The 17,574-nt window shown below is 35.3% G+C and overlaps 1 protein-coding gene and 2 pseudogenes across 3 annotated transcripts; 2 read left to right on the top strand and 1 right to left on the bottom strand.

Annotated features, from left to right (window-relative positions):
• The first annotated feature begins 1,073 nt into the window (after window positions 1-1,073).
• On the top strand, window positions 1,074-2,565 carry LOC104700881 (zinc finger CCCH domain-containing protein 59 pseudogene; annotated as a pseudogene).
• Window positions 2,551-6,902, bottom strand: LOC104700879 (cationic amino acid transporter 2, vacuolar). Of its 3 annotated transcripts, none has more exons than XM_010416483.3 (14): window positions 6,399-6,902; window positions 6,048-6,249; window positions 5,874-5,958; window positions 5,261-5,401; window positions 5,042-5,160; window positions 4,867-4,963; window positions 4,579-4,751; window positions 4,420-4,486; window positions 4,087-4,245; window positions 3,739-3,991; window positions 3,549-3,654; window positions 3,317-3,429; window positions 3,131-3,206; window positions 2,551-2,870 (listed from the first exon to the last, which is right to left on the bottom strand). In XM_010416483.3, the coding sequence occupies exons 1-14, from the start codon at window positions 6,562-6,564 to the stop codon at window positions 2,714-2,716; spliced, it is 1,914 nt and encodes a 637-aa protein (XP_010414785.2). In that variant the 5' UTR covers window positions 6,565-6,902; the 3' UTR covers window positions 2,551-2,713. The 3 variants fall into 3 exon arrangements, with proteins under 3 accessions (XP_010414785.2, XP_087315042.1, XP_087315043.1); XM_087458916.1 differs by having other exon boundaries at window positions 5,855-5,958; window positions 6,399-6,857; XM_087458917.1 differs by having other exon boundaries at window positions 5,824-5,958; window positions 6,399-6,835.
• An 8,782-nt stretch (window positions 6,903-15,684) lies between these two features.
• Window positions 15,685-17,510, top strand: LOC104704515 (uncharacterized; annotated as a pseudogene).
• The last annotated feature ends 64 nt before the right edge of the window (window positions 17,511-17,574 follow it).

Raw genomic sequence — 17,574 nt, 5'->3', positions numbered from 1 at the left:
GCAATTTTTTAAAAAAAATTAAATATCAGGAATAAACCAATTTTTGGAGTACATGTCACTAATTCCTTCTTTGTATATTGGGAGAGTTTTCTCTGTTGGCCGCTCTTATTGTGTCATTATGATAAAATCTCAAATTTGTTGCTATGAGTGTACAAAGAAGGATTCCTTATTATACAATCTTTTTTTGGATTCTTATTAAAGTATGTGTATACTATAATTCTAATAATTACTTTAACAATCAAATGTAGTAAAAATGGGAGAAAAGTTACAAAGAATCCTTGTGATTTTGTAAAGCAATTATAAAGATCAATATGCTTTTTGAAATAAAATTATAAAGAATCATTGTACGTTGTTTGTTTACAGAAAAAAAAAAGAGAAAATAATAAGGGGGAGGTATTGGTTTAGGATTTAGAAAGATTTTTAATGACTTTATGTTCTTGCTGATTGTTAGAATCATAGAAAATTGAAAGTTAAAAATGAAGGATTCTAAGAGATTGTTTAGGAAGTTTTTTAAAATCTTGATGATTTGTTTTTTCTAATCTTGTAAAATCTTTCTATTTGATGAAAGAGTTTTCATGACTTTTGTTATGAAGGAAATGATATAAAATCCTAAACCAATAACATAAAATTTGAATTCATTAACAATCCAAAATTCTTTTGTTTTACTTGAATAACATAAAACTTTTAATGACTTTATAAAACTCTTAATCCAATTTATCAAGATTTTAGATAACTTTTTACAAATCCACAACCAATAACACCAAATTTTTAAAGAGTTTTTAAAAGTCTTGATTGAATAACAACATATTTTACCTAACTTTTAAAGTCATTAAAATTCTTTCTAAATCCTAAACCAATACCTCCCCCTAAGAGTGTTTGAGAATTAGGGTAAAACACAAGGGCTATTATATAGAATTCGATTTCCATATATTTTCATAATTATAATTTCCTTTTTTATTTGTTGTCGGCGGGTTGGGTGTTTTATTAAAAGGCAATTTTAAGCCATCGTTTTACGGATTGTCTGAAAAGACTTTAGGGTTTTATAAGTCTCTCTTTCTCTAATCTCTCTCGATTGAGCTTTGGTCGTCTAGATTTCGATTATCGTATATCATCTCTCTCAGTATGGATTTCGAGGCGTCAAGGAGATACTCGCAGTCAAGGAATTTTGGAGGAGTCAAGAGACAGCCGCAAGCTTTCGCAGCAGATGTAGTTCCGAGAAGACCTTATTCCCCTTATGACAATACAATGAAGAAACAAGGTCCAACTAAGTTGTCAAGGAATCTGGTTTGGACGTCAAAAGAGTACAAAGTGACAGAAGGAAACAGGCCAAGTAAGAATGATCAAGCCGATAATGGGTCAACGAAAACAAAACCACCAGTTTTAGGCAGAGGATGTTCTGTGTCGTCGAACCAGCCGAGAAAAATTGCTATTTCAGACACCAAAAAGAGTGTATGTTGTAAGTTTTGGAAAGCTGGAAACTGCATAAGGGGTGAGCAGTGCCAGTTCTTACACTCTTGGTCTTGTTTCCCTGGATTGGCCATGGTAGCTTCGCTTGAAGGACACAAGAATGATATAAAGGGGAGCCCTCCCTCAGGGTTCAGATAAACTCTTTTCAGTCAGTAGCGATGATACATTGCGGATTTGGGACTGCCATACTGGTCAGTGTGTACATACCATCAACCTCCAGGCTGAGGCTGCGGCAGGTTCCCTAATCAGTGAAGGCTCATGGGTTTTCCTTGGCTTGCGTAACGCTGTAAAGGCTTTTTAATGTTCAAACCAGTAAAGATTTGCATCTTGACGGGGTGGTTGCAGGTCAGGTTCATGCAATGACTGTTGCTAATGGAATGCTTTTTGCTGGAACAAGTTCTGGCACTATATCAGTCTGGAAAGCTAATACTGACTCTGATGTGTCTGATCCTTTCAAGTACCTCACATCTCTCGAGGGACATCATAGTAGTGAAGTCACTTGTTTTGTTGTTGGAGGTCAACTACTATACTCTGGTTCTGTCGATAAAACAATAAAGGTGTGGGATCTCAACACCCTGCAATGTGTAACGACACTGAAGCAACATACCGACACTGTCACGTCACTCTTATGCTGGGACAAGTGTCTGATCTCGTCTTCCTTGGATGGGACCATAAAAGTTTGGGCTTTTTCTGAGAATGGAAGCTTGGAAGTTACTCATACACGCAGACAAGAACAGAGTGTTCATGCTCTCTGTGGGGTGCACGATGCAGAGGCCAAACCCATCATATTCTGCTCTTACCAAAGTGGAACTGTTGGCATTTACGACCTACCATCTTTTGAAGAAAGAGGAAAGATGTTCTCTACGCACACGATCAGCACACTCACAATTGGTCCTGGAGGATTGCTATTTAGTGGTGACAAGACTGGGAACTTGCGCGTGTGGAGCTTAGCTGCTGGCACCAAAGTTTAGTCATTTTCGACATATGAATTATGATCTCTTTTGTAATATGACTCAAAGATTAAGTACTGTTTGTCAAATTATTTGTAAGAAAAAGTGCATGAATTGAAACTTGAGTATAGTGTTTTCCGATTATGAATTCATGATTGCTGATATATATATATATATATATTATTTACAAAGAGTCCATGGACGGAACTTTAGCTCACAAATACTATTATGGCATTCTTGATATTACACAGCTGCTTATATGTTACATATATTAACCAACGAGATGCTTTCTCAGACTATGCCAAAGAATCTTCATGTTCGCGATATATCTCCTCCGCATGAGCTGTAGTTACATAAACTGCATTGGCGAGCGAGCTGTGTTTTCGGCCATAGAGAACATACACAATCACTCCAATCAGCAGCCACACGGATACACGAGCCCATGTCGCAGATCTGTCATGTTAGCAGCTCAATAGATTAGAGGAAACAGTTGACAAAAGATAAAAAAAAACAACAACTATGACCAAAGGACACATAAACTTTTGTTCTTTTCTTCCATCTACAGAAACAAAATTTCTCAAACTATATGTTTTTTAACAGAAACAGTTGGTAAAACGGTGTCCTGAAGTTAGATTCCATTAATAAATCTAGCTGTAGAAACAAGCACAGATAAAATGGTAAATGAAGGCGCAAGTGAGTGAAGAGATACTAACCCAAGTTTAACCAAAAGGTACATGTTGATGAGAATGCATATGATCGGCAGAAGGGGAATAAACGGGCACATGTAACCTATTCAAATAGGAATTTCAAAACAGTTTTGTATTACACACAAGACATATAAGGACTAAAGGTTTAGTGTGCAGTACATATTGTTTACCAAATCAATTATATAGAATTACCTCCAGAATGTCCAAAAGTGTGCCTGGCATCATCCTGATCTATAGAACTCAGAGCAACCAAACCGGCAAGGAGGAGACTTCCACCAATACCACACAACGAATATCTAAGAAGCCTATTAACCATTTGAAATATCAGAAAAAGACAGAGCTATGACGATATGATAAACAATAAACGTTTTGAGGAAAAAGACAATGCTTAAAAGTTAAAATAGACAATGATGAACTAACTAACCCTTGGAAGCTCACGCTTGATGCCGCATAACTTAAAAGGAAGGCCCCAATACAGGTGAACATAATGCTCCATCCAGCGACCATCCTTCTGTTTTCTTCGCTGACCCCTGCAAAATCATTGACTAATGTGACGTTGTGCTAAAACATGTATGTTCCCCATAAAAAGAGCTGAGCTTCTTGATGTAACTTACAACACCCTAGAGCTTCTTGATTCTTGATAACCGGGAAAGCGACGGACGCATCACTTTTGCTAATTAAAGGTTGTTGACTGCTATTGGAAGTGCCTGCATGACCGGATGACTTTGTTTCACCACATAAGAAGGAAACAGAATCAATCCTCTCTTGAAGAGATGACGGAATAGGTAGCTCATCTGGAGGAACATATCTGAGTATCAACACTGATACGGCCACCATTGTAAATGCCAAAAGCGTCCCAACACTCACCTGCACCATGAGAAGCCCTCAAATACTTAATAACAGGGCATATGGCAAAAACGTTCCGTAAACCAGGTATTAAAAAGGAAAACAAACTGTCTTACCATCCCTGCAAGCTGCGACACATCCATAAAGAACGATAAGGTTGCAGCACACAACCCAGTTGCCACGGTTGCTTTAACCGGAACCTGTGTGTGTCTATTAACGTCTGAAAAAATAGAAGGCAGCAGACCATCCCTAGCCATTGCCATCAGAATTCGTGGCTGGAAAATGAAAATAGTCATATTACGTAACAAGTACTAACAAGCACACACCAATGAAAAACACCTAGAATTTTCTGACATTTAATTGTAAATTGTGGACTCGAGAATTGATTTTTTTTCTGTCGTGTGTATATCTAACATCGCCTGTTGTTGATATGTGTAGAGAAACTTTACCTGAGGGAGAAGGGCACCCATTAAACCTGAGCATAGAGCCATGACAGCTCCTAAAGTTATTAAGTATCTACATCAAATTCCCAAATAGAAACGATCAATCTCATAAACATGCCTAAGAAGGATAAAACACAGACTGTATCTTAAGTGATCAATGCTTACACAGCCCATTGCATGTCATGACTAGCGAATGCAGAGGATATCGGAGTGTCAGGATCCATGGCATAGTAAGGAATTAAACCAACAATTACAATGGAGACCATCATGTAGAGAGAACAGCAGAGCAAGAGAGCAAGACCAATACCAATCGGTAAATCCCGTTGGGGACTTTTCACCTGCATATAGCATTTTCAGTACCTTGTAAGTGCTTGAAAGGGTGCTTACAAGCAAAGTTATAACAAGCCTCTAAAGAACATAAACTTGCAAGAAGAGCATGGCTCCAAAATTTACCTCCTCTGCCGTACTTGCAACCGAATCAAACCCAATAAATGCAAAAAAGACTGTAGCAGAACCAGCAAACATTCCATCCACTCCGAATGGAAAGAACCTAAAAACACAAATGATTTATAATTTTTAACGTTTCTTAAACTCTGATGGCTCAAGTCATTATGAATGCTCATCTTACCCTGTCGGAAGTTCATAACCAGCCCAGCCTGTCTTGAAGCCCAGATAACTGCCAGCTACTATGACAAATAACAAGACACACACATTGATTGCAGTTACAATTCCCTGAGCAAATGTGCTCTGCATAAAAGATATATGCATATATGAGAATACAATTCCAATTTCCAACGAAGTTGAAATTTATCCTGATGTCGGGATCAAAATCATATAAAGCTTGTACCTCTTTTATTCCCATGCACAAAAGGCCAGTAACAACGAACACAAGTACAGCAGCGCATGGATCAACAACAACATCAAGGCCTGGTATCTGATGACGCGCTAAAATTGCAGGCAAACCATCTTCACCACCAAAAATCAGTGCCTGCAAAAATATGTTTAATACCCATAAACCTTTAGCGACATACAATTATTGATGCTAAGAGAACATGAATGTGAAAGGAGATAAAATCTTCCTTATGTTTTTTGTTTTTATTCCATAACTCCAGCTATATAGGAAGAATCCATGAGAGAGGAAACATTGATAGTCCCCACACAATATTCACGTTATGTAATGTGACTAATGTCCCTTAACTAATAGAACACATCGAACAAGATAGATATCCACACACACAAACACACACACAAAAAAAAAAAAAAAGAGGATTTTAATAAATAGCTCATCAAGAAAGGGCTTCATGACAAGAAAACAGACAATTTAAAGAATACACCACAAATCGAACTACCAGTGCAAACTATCACTATCAGCAATGTCACACACTAAACAAAGGAATTCAAGTACATTACACATATTGTAAAATGGGACTGAGAGGAGTACACGACAATAAGTTCCTGACCAGATTCGGAGATATGCCGCGGGCAATAGCTGCCCCACCAATCGTGTATTCCAGAATTAACGCCCAACCGATTATCCACGCAGCACTTGATAAAGGACAACATAAGAATAACATATATAAGACCAAAAAAAAAAAGCCTTGATAGAATTAAGTAGGGTAGTAAGCATTAATTACCCTTCACCAACACAAATGTAGGAATAGTGATAGGCACTCCCAGCTGAAGGACAACGACTAGAGAGTTCAGCATAACAAAACGCAGAAAGACCAGCAGCAATCCCAGCAATAAGAAAAGACAAAGCTAGAGATGGTCCTGAATACTCTCTCGCTACTGTTCCTACAAGTATATAAACTCCAGCTCCTATTGTTGCTCCAACACCTATATAAATTATATGGATTTCACAATTAGAAAAAAAAAAAAAAAACGAAACTTTATCAATTGAGCAGACAAAAAAAATCAAAACTTTTTGAGTGTTGATAAGGAAACCCAGAAACAAAAACCCTAGAAATGAGAAAGAAAGGGGTTACCAATAGCAACGAGGTGAGGAACAGTGAGGGCTTTAGCGAGTTGATGAGGACCATTATGAGATTGTTGACCATTAGCAGAGTCGACTTGTTTCCTTCTCACCAAACTCCTAACGTAACCCCATGAATGCCCACCTCCTTCCTTTTGCGTATCCACCAAAAAACCCATCAATCAAAATTCAAAACCCTCCCCCCCCCCCCCCCCCCCCCCCCAAAATGATAATCTAATCTTTATACAGACGAAGAAGAAAATGAAATTCAAAAATCTGCCCGCTCGTTGTTCCCTGAGATTATTTTTTTTTTAAAAGATTATTTTTTTTTGTTGTTGTTGGTGGCGATGACAACACCAACGAGAAACGAAGAAGCGGGCAGAGATTTTTTTTTTTTTTTTTTTTTGGTGCTTTCTTCTTCTTCTTCGTTTTTTTTTTTGTTTTTGGGTTGGAGAAGAAAGTGATTTTGATTGATTGATAAAGGGAAGAAAGGAGAAGTTGTTGTTGGTATGCGTATGGAAGTAGAAAGATAAAAAATGATTTTAAAATTAGGAAATTATTGTAGCGTGTGAAAACGAGCCACTGACAATAACGTTATCCGAATGGCCTCTTCCAGATTCCTTTGGGTCAATTTTTTACGACGTGTTTATTGCCGTTTCGACAACCTTTCCAACTTTTTTTGGGCCAATCTATCTTTTTCCTTAGGCCGTAATATGTTTACCGGTTTGATAGTTAACCACTTACCTACCGGTTAGATCTACTTGCAAAATGATTCCCAATTTGACAATTTTTTAAAGAGAAAGCACATTAAAAAAAAAAAAAAAACAAGGGTTGTGTGATTCATGTGTTTCAAATACCACAAAAGCGAAGGACACATTTGATCCGTTACGTTTCATTTATTCCTATTCAGCTGCCGATCTAGAAAATAATTTTACCGGTAGCAATAATTTTAAACTATAAAAACTAAATAAAATATTTAAAAATTATGTCTTATAAATATACTGTAAATAATACCAAACTTTTTACCATAGTATTGACGAGCTAAAAAAATACAAAAAAATCTGAAATAAAAATAAAATCCACTTAACATCAATTTTATTTTATTTTTACTAAGATTGATCCAAGTAATAAATAAAATAATAACATTGAAGAAAATTATCTGAATATGATATTTTGGGTTTAACGGAGAAAAAGGAAGCTGAAGAGTCATGCATGTCTCACGTTTAATTTTTAGTTTGTAATGTAATAAAAAAGTGAGTTTGTAATACATTTGCCAACTAAATAGGCTTATAAATATTATTACGAGGAATTGGGCTTTAGTGCTTTACTAACACAAAAGTCAAACGTGAGTATAAAAAAATAAAGTAACTGGGGCATTGAATATATTTTTAGCAGGGCATAAATTAAAATTATAATAAATAGCTCTAGTTTCTAAAATTTTGACTGTGGGTGTGAATGGCTATCGCGACCGGAGTACAAAAATCCGTATGCAGATAAAACTGCTCCATTTTTAGTATAAACAATAAACTGCAGCGGACCAAATATATTTGTCTGTAAACACATTTTGCAGTTTGTCTTTATCCACTGTGGTTTTGTCTCTATTTTCTTCGGATCGCATCACTATGAACTATATTTGCCAAATGGTAAATAAAAGACTGTCTAATCCGTATACAAATTTGTCCGTTCCAACCATTGTAGTCATTCATACCCTATAGATAAATATATCATAGGTCAGGTCTGACCCTGAGTTAAAGCTCATAAAACATGGGTTTTAGACATAAAATTTATTAATAGTTTATGGGACATTAACTTCATAAACCTTACGTCTTGAATGGGACATCAAAAGTGCTTATTTCAAAGTACGTTTTTGTAAAAGTTAATTTATACATCAATCACCAATATATTAGTAATTTAAATTTTCTGAATGCGGGTTTTTAGGTTGGAAATCAAGACATGGACCACACATATTTCTCTAATTACCTATTACCCTGCGTTTTTTGCAAATAACGTGCAGACATAATATTTTTTAATATATAACTTATATTAAATAAAAAAGTTAAATAACTAACACATATTGTAATAAACAAAAATTATGTGTACATTTTCTTTCTTCTTTCTCTCGTTCAAAAAACTTTAGAATGCACATTCAAAAAAAAAATCTTTGGGGGTTATCAACGGATCTTGGTTCTCCAGATCTACATAGTCTTTGGTTGAAAAAAAAAACAGATAGAAAAAAAAAACAGATCAATTAAATATGCTAGGTTAACAAACAAACAATTTCGAGCTAAAGAAGAAACGAGGAATCTTACCGCTAATGGGGTTCAGCGAGAGAAAACTGTTCCTCAAAGGGACTGGGACTGCGCAGGGGATCGAGAGAGTGATATGCAGAACCCTTAAAAAGTTTGCATAAAATTGTAATATAAAAACCTTAAAGTTTTACCCAAATTGCCATAAACTGCCCAAGTTTTTAAAAAAACCACCAAGTGTGCGATAAATTCAACGCTTGTTGATATAGAGACACATTAGTGGATGTGTTTAAAGCCCAAAAATTCCCAAATTACAACACAAATCCCCATACAGAGCAGGTCATCATTTACAATTATATTAATTATATTCTTTACTATTACAATTATTGTTATAATAATATATTAGATGCATATATATACATTATGTATATATGATTTTATTGTGAACCACACTTATTTTTTCACCAATCAAATATTATTCTTTACCGCTTATTTTGTATTAACCGCATTTGTTCCGCAAATATATTTATCCCGCATGAACCAAACTTGAACCGTACCAAACTCTTTTAGGTTTGCAATCTGCATACGCATTTGCTCTATCTGAAATCCAAGGAGTCTGAGAGTTCAGAGCTTCACGGACTGCTCATCAACCTCTTTCCTTAATTTACTCACCTCTTCTTTCACAGCATCATCCCCGTTTTTTCAAACATGAAAGCCATTGTCCTGCACATAAAGATAAATATTTTGAATTCGATGTCATTAATCAACGAATCGGTGCCATTAAACTAAAATAACCTCAAACACAATGCATTTGAAGTATCTCCTTCCTTTGTCCGTTTTGTTTGGAGAAATCTCTTCGATGATACTTGCACCACATGAACAAAATCTAGGAATGTCGTAGTTACCATCACCATCAGCATAGGCATATAATCCTTTGATTAGGCTTTTGTAAGGTTTTTAACAAAAAAATTTCTGCAAAATAAAATTTACAAGGCTTTTATAAGGTTTTTAAAAGGTTTACAACCTTGTAAAAGCGTTTACAAGGTTTTTAAAAGATTATTAAAATGTTTTTAAAAGATTTTGAAAAACGTTTACAAGGTTTTTAAAAGGTTTTTATAAACAATAAATCTCTTAAAAACCTTTTAAAAATCTTTTTAAAACCTTTTAAAACCCTTTTAAAAACTTTTTCAAAGCATTTTAAAAACTTTGTAAATGCTTTTAAAAACTTTTTAAAAGCTTTTACAAGACTTTTAAAGTTCATTAAATTCAAAATTTTTGGCGGGAAATCCAATTTTGTAATTTTGGCGGGAAATGTTTTCGATTTTGATGACTGTACATTTTTTTGTCACTCAGAGAAAGGGTAATTTGGTCATTTTGTACATAAAGAGGAGTAGTTTTATAAATGTTCAACATGGAGGGGTATTTTTAAAAACTAGCATGGAAAAATGGGTGTGGGTAATTTTTGATTTTAGACCCGGAATATCTTCTGTTGCAGGTACAAGGACGATATCAATATCCCAAAACACCTTCACCTCCTTTCTTGGATCAGATAACCTTGCCGAACGAGCATGTTTGTTGGAGTTATATACAAAAGTTGGTTCTCTAGATTTACATAGTCTTTGGTTGAAAAAAGCAAAAGCAGCTAAAAAAAAACAGATCAATTAAATATGCTATATTAATAAACAAACAATTTCAAGCTAAAGAAGAAACGAAGAATCTTACCGCTAATGGTGTTCGGCGAGAGAAAACTGTTCCTCAAAAGGACTGGGACTACGCAAGGGATCGAGAGAATGCTGTGCAAAACCCTTAAAAGTTTACATAAAATTGTAATATAAAACCCTTAAAGTTTTACCCAAATTGCCATAAACTGCCTAAGTTTTTTAAAAGCCCCAAGTGTGCGATAAAATTCAACGCTTGTTGATATAGAGACACATTAGTGTATGTGTTTAAAGCCCAAAAATCCCAAAATTACAACACAAATCCCCTATTGGGCAATTTGGTCATTTTGTACATAATAGTCAGGTTACAAATTTTCTTTCATACTATAAAAATAAAAAAACAATTAATTTGTGTGTGACATTCAAAGGTGGTGTTGAGGATAGTGGGAGCAAACGTCATACTGGATTTGAATAAAGAACTAGGGGATTCAAGTGATGAAGATGACGATGGTAGAGTGCACGAATATCTACCTTAATTTGTGGTGAGTGATGGTGCCAAACAGAAGGATGTTTTAGATAAAAAATCTTCTGACATAAACGCCGGTGATGGTGTCAGAACGTCGTTGAAAGGTGTGGGTGGAAGAAGTGTTACAAGCAACTATGGAATTGTATGCGATGAGGTACAACTGTGACTACAGGGTTACAAAATCTGATACGAAATTGTGGTGTATAAGCTGCATAGATGGTATTTGCAAATGAAATCTCCGTGCTGAGTGTTTAAAAGGGGTCTACGTATTTCAAGATCAACAAGTTTGTGGGGGACCATACATGTGCTCCTTCAAAGAAAACAAAATTCTATAACACCTTCAGCAAAAACAATTGGACATCTCATTATGCAGAATTACGAGGGTATATTTGAAGGGCCTAAACCGAATGATATCATTAAGATGATTCGTACACAGTATGGTTGTGAATTAACTTACTCCTAGGCATGGGAGTCTCGCGAGTATGCATTGAACGAAGTTAGATGAATTCCAGGGAAAAGTTATGGTAAAATTCCAAAATACTTGTAAATGATACAAGAAGCGAATCCGGGTACGTTTACAAATTATGAAGTTGATTGCGACAGTATATTCTTATATCTATTTGTTTCTTTTGGTCAGTCGATAAGAGGTTTCTACAAAGGAATCCGGAAAGTGATTGTAGTTGATGGAACGTTTCTGAAGAACAAATATAAAGCAGTCCTACTAGGTGCCACGGTTGTAGATGGTAACTCTAATTTGTATCCAATCACATTTGGAATTGCTAATTCAGAGAATGATTCTTCATGGGAGTGTTTTTTTGAGCAACTTAAGGTTGTTATTAGAAATGATAAAGATTTATCTTTTATATCAGATAGGCATGTGTTAATTAGCAAATCACTTGGAAAAATCTATCTATTGTCTACTCATGGTATTTGCATACACCACTTGATTGGTAATGTTGTTACATATCACAAGGGAAGGGGTGTGGCTGATTTGGTTTCAAGAGCGTCTAAAGCTTATAGAGTTGCTGAGTTTGAAAAACATTTTGAAGATATTTGCAACATTAGTCCTGCAATTGGAGACTACCTAGAGGATGTTCAGGTTAGAAAATGGGCTTGATGCCATTTCCTTGGATACAAATATGATTTGAATACAAACAACGCTGCAGAATCGATCAATTCAGCTTTGAGATCACCTAGAGAGTATCCAGTAATCTCTTTGTTATACAACATCAGAGAGATGTTAACACGCTAATTTTTTTAGAGAAGGGAATTAAGTGGAAAGCAAAAAGATCCTTTAACTGTTAATATGGAGAAAAAGATTTTAAGAAGAATATGGAAAAAAAGATTTACCACCTGAAACAAGAAAACACTCATGTAGACGAAGAAAACGAAGATGACAAGACAAGATAAAATCGTCTCAACTATCACAATCGTCAAAGAGACACAAGTGTAGTCGTTCTGGTAAAGAAGGACCTAATAGATCAACATGTGATGTAGCAATATAGGTAAGGTTATGTTCTAATCTTTGTTAGGTTTCTAAACCATTCTCAGTTTATTGTGGAATTATTCATTTCTAGTTTATGTTTTAATATTACTCATGACTTAGGAGCTATATTATCTTCTGGCAAAATCACGCTAATTAATTCAGCCCAAGAATCCATGCAAACCTCAGATAAATTATTATCTGTTTTAATGTTCATCATCCTAGATGTCACTGATAATCTAGACAATCCTTCTCTACATCCATCGTAGAGTGGTTGATTTGCAGAATCTAACATAGCATAGAATTGTCGAGCATCTACATTAGGTTCGTCAATGTTATCAGATAATGTTGTTGTTTCATGAAATGCATCATTGACCATATCATGAAATATATTCTTATTTTGTTGATCGTAATCAAACTGATGATGCTCCAAATTAATATGAGGTTCCTCTACATGTTGAAAGCTAGGAACACTAGACGATGCATTCACCATGTCAAAACCATACATAATAATTTGGCATAAATCCTCCATTATATAAATGCTTCCCAATGGTTTTAATAGAAAAATATTTACCGTTTTAGCATTTTTGACATGGACAATGTGTATTACCAGTTTCTTGCGTCAATGGCATCTGATTCGCGTTTACCAAGAATTCTTCTAGCCCATGTACAAACTCCGGCATCACCGTTCCATTGGAATCTCTATGATTGTACATCCACTCTCGATGAATATAAATCTTGTGAGACATAATATCTCTAAGATTTTATAAAAAATAAAATTCTAAATCTAAAGAGAATATTTGGAGAAAGCGTTTATTTTGTAAGAGAGAATGTGTTTTTTTGAGTAATCACTTGCATTCCAAACGTCGGTTTATATAGGCATATGAATCAGTTTGGGGGAATTAGCGTGGACTATGCGCGATGACTTTGCGACCAAATGATATATTTGTGTCGCCTTTGCGTGTAATATATTCCTCGCAAAAAGTTGGTACAACATTTAAAAAACGTGGTTCACCTACCCCTATATTTTGTCTCAACTTCGACGCTAATGTTTGACAAAATATTTCTTGCTTATTAGTCGCAAGACTTTCGTCTATTTTGCGACATATGGTCCGGTTCCACGCTACGACGACGCGAAAGCGTCACAGATTAACCTCGACTTCGCGACGAACTGAAACCAAACAATTTGGCATGGATGTTGCTTCGAATTTAGTTTCCATGCTAAGCTCCCGCACATTCTTCGCTTATTAGCGACGACTCTATGGCCTCGCAAAAAATCCACGCAAAAGACCTGCTTTCTTGTAGTGATGAGAGAGGGATCTTTTTCTTCTCGTCTTTAGCCATCACCAAACCAGCTATGACACACACATATACAAATCTTATCTTGTCTTCAGATTCCCACTTGGGAGATTCTAGTAGGTGCACATCTATCAGCCTCTTAATGGTAGTCTCCCCATCTCTCTTCAATAATCTAGCCCAAAAACCTTTGTCCTCTTTCCAACTATCTTCTTTCCAAGTCTTTAAATCTAAGCTGAAATCATCCTCGTATTTGAGTCTAGTGACTGCATAATATTATTGCATAGAAAATCTCATTGGCTTCCTTCCAAACACAAACCAGAGTTCATGTTTCTTATTTGTGACCAACTGCCTACACATGATGCTGTGTATCAAACGTGCATAGTATCCTAGACCATTATCGTAGATGGCAAACACATTTGCAAAAACAGGATCACTCTTCACTTTCTCGTACTCGATTGGCAAAGCATCCTTGATTCTTGTCATGATAGACATTCTGCAGCTATTGTTTATCTGCTTCACTTGTGGTTTATCACCATCTCTAAAAAGGCATTTAGGATACTCCTTTTCAATGCCTGAACTAAACAATTAACAAAAATTAAATCAAACGCAATAATAAGAGTTATTAGAAATAAGAGAAAAAAGCTCTCATCAAGGGAAAAGCAAATATTCAAAAATTATAAAAGTGCCTGACGTTATCATTCTGATTGCTCCTGCTTTGTCATCCATGTTCTACAAGCTAATCTTCCAAGTATACCTAACATGTGAAACATAAAACATATTACAATCAAAGAACTATCAAACCAAAAATGAAACCAAGAGCAGTTCATAAGCGATTAAATACTAACCTTTAAATCTAACAAAATTGACAATTTTATACAAAAATTGAGCGATCACCAACTCAAGCTAGCAAAACTCTTGAGACAAACTATGATACAATTAGATAAGCCTTGCAATGTTTTCATTGGTCTCATCTTTGATAGCTCTATTTAGTAATAGGAATTCATAAGTCTACATGCAACTTCTAAATCTATACAAAATGAGAAATGTAGAGATTACACTGTAATATCAAGCCGAATTTCAAATGATGTGAAGAGAAACAATAGATATTTAGCGATGGGAGCAAACAAAACTATTGGAGCAAATAAAACCATAAATTGCAAGAATAAGAGGAAAACAAATTAGGACGAGGATGATTTACCGCGTCGTCGATGTCGTTAAGGTTTTTTTTTTTTTCCTTTTTACGATTTGGTAAAAGTGAAAGGAATGGGAAAAAGGGTTTTCATGATTTAGATGTAGAAACCTCTTGATCGATTAAAGGTTTCAGTCTAACTTTTTTTTTTTTTAATTTTGTGAATAATTTAAAATTAGTCTATTGTATTTTCTTATTTAAATTGTTTTAAAAATTAAGGGTAAAGTTGGGTTTTAATTATTATAAAATCTATATATATGACCAAACCTAAAAAATAAAAATATATATGGACATTTATCTTTAAAAATGTCCTTTTTCCAAATTTCCCTAAATTATATATATGATTTGCTTTCAAAAGTTAATGAAAAAATTGTAGTGGTCTGTTGATAACATCTTTGTTATTAAACCGCAGGTACGAGGTACGACTCCCCTTTAAACCCCTAATAGTCTCGGAGAATATATTTTAAGGCAGCCAGTATACCCCTTATAATCTCCTCGTCTGTGGATCCCCAAGCTTATGGAGGGCCCAAGACTAATCTCTGGGGGAGGTGCAGCCCACGGATAGACCCTCTCTCCGGATATTCAAATGGGCCATTAGGCCCATATCCGTGTAAAGGTGTACAGGAAAATGTGATTTAGTTTCGTGCAGCAGAGGAATCGAACCTGAAACGTTGTAGCATCCACCACAAGCTCTCGGACATGAATTACGAACTTTCACTGTTTTTTTTTTTTGCAGGACATGTGAATTATGTGGGAGGATATTGGAACATTTCAACTTTTCTAGTGACGTACCTTTGTTAAGAATGCTGCTGGACTGGTAACCTCTTTTAATTATAGGATGCAAGATTAGATGATGTTGTGAGAATATGAGATTATATTGTCAAAATCTCTGCTTAGGTTCTGTAAGGGTTTTATGATACAAGTTCGTAACTTGTTTTTTGTTTTTTTTTTTTTTTTTTTTTTTTTTTTTTTTTTTTTAACTAGTTTATAAATTTGAGAGATGCCTTGGGAATGGTGATATGAGAGGTGATGTGATTGGCATGGCTGCTAATTTCTTTGAGGTATGTTTCGTTTACATATCTTCTAAATATTTATTTTTTCAGGACATTTTTTACTCCTTTGAACTCAGTTTTTTAACCTTCTGAAGATGGCTGTTAACCAAAACTTCACTAAATGGCGCAGAACTGAACTAGCACAGTCTTCTTGTCTCTACTTGGCTTGCAGGTTAGATTCTTAGTATCTTGGTGCACTACTATTTTCCCCCCCCTTATCTTGCCGTGTATGGTTACTAGTGATGTGTTTTATTCACCATATGGTTGACTTTTCTTATATCTGTAGGGAATTGAACATTCCAATGCTTCTTATTGATTTTTCAAGCTACGTCGAGTTAGCGTTTACGAGTTAGGTTCTGTGTACTTGCAACTTTGTGAATTGCTGTACATTGTGGAAAATCAGAACTATGAGAAGCTGGTTGATCCTTCAATTTTCATTGGTGGATTCTCAAACAGTAAGCATATTAGTCTTTTGACTCGCATTCTTTTTCTACACTTGGTTTGGTGCACAACTTTACTATATTCCATTTTGTTTAGTTGGTTTGAACGCATCAGCCAAGAAACAAACATATATATGTATATCAAATACTTGATTTAGTTACACTTGCAGTCTTATTGAAAGGTACACGTAATAAAGATGTCGTGAAAACGGTTAGAGAGTAGAGACATTATAGCTAGTATGAAGAGAGATTGGATACAGGTACTATTATTATTTTTTTTTGTTGGACGATCGTTTCTTCTTTGTCTTATATATTGATTAATTATGGCTAATGTTAATGTTGGCCATCTTATGAGTTGCAGACCGGTCGGAAACCAAGTGGAATCTGTGATGCAGCACTTTACATAGCTGCCCTTTCTCATGGTATCAAGTGCTCTAAGACAGATATTGTAAGGCTGTGGTTTCTTTTTAAAGATATATATGTTATTATAAGATGTTACAAATAGCGTCTTGAGCCCTTTTTTCAGTAATATAGTGTTTTGATGTGTTTTATAAATATTTCAGGTAAAAGTTGTGCATATCTGTGAAGCAACTCTAACCAAAAGATTGATTGAGTTTGGTGATACCAAGGCTGCAAGTTTAAATGTGAGTTTGCAGGATGTGTTAGAAGTCTAAGGCTGATGGTTTATAGTCTGTGGAATTATTCGCTAACTGGTCATATCACCATAGATGATTGATAATAATGCATACCCAACATGGGTTCAATTCTTTTGCCTAGCTTATACAGTACTTGTAGATTTATGTTCACTATTTTTCAATGGTTGTACACGTGTGTGCTAGGTTGAGTAAGCTCACTGAAAGAGAAAGTGTATTGGTTGCCAAGAAACCAAATTCTGACAAAGAAGAAGTGTTCTGTAAGCATAAGGATTGTGAACCTTTTAATTATGGATTATGTGAGAGCTGTTGGCAACAGCCTGTTGCAATGATGTAAGTCTCTCCGGTTTTATGCATAATTTTGACAAATGGCTTGAGAATTGACATTCATATGCTTTTTTTTGTTTTCTAAATTTTTCTGCATGCAGTTCATAACTGTTTCTGGTGGAGTTGTTGGTGGGTCGGATCCTCCTGCTTTCCAGCGATCAGAGAAAGAGAGAATGGAAAAAGATGTTAGAGAAGAAAACGACGGAGGAATTGGTAGCTAGCTTAAACCGCGATGAACAGCTATCGAATTAGATTTGGCTATTGTTTGAGCTCTTGAGAATCTATTTTATGCTTTGTCTCAGAGACAAGTGAAGGA

Source organism: Camelina sativa, chromosome 7, assembly GCF_030686135.1.
Source record: "Camelina sativa cultivar CO46 ecotype springtype chromosome 7, ASM3068613v1".
NCBI classification, from domain to species: Eukaryota; Viridiplantae; Streptophyta; class Magnoliopsida; order Brassicales; family Brassicaceae; genus Camelina; species Camelina sativa.
The sequence above is the reverse complement of the archived record's forward strand: the minus strand, read 5'-3'. Positions and strand labels throughout refer to the sequence as shown.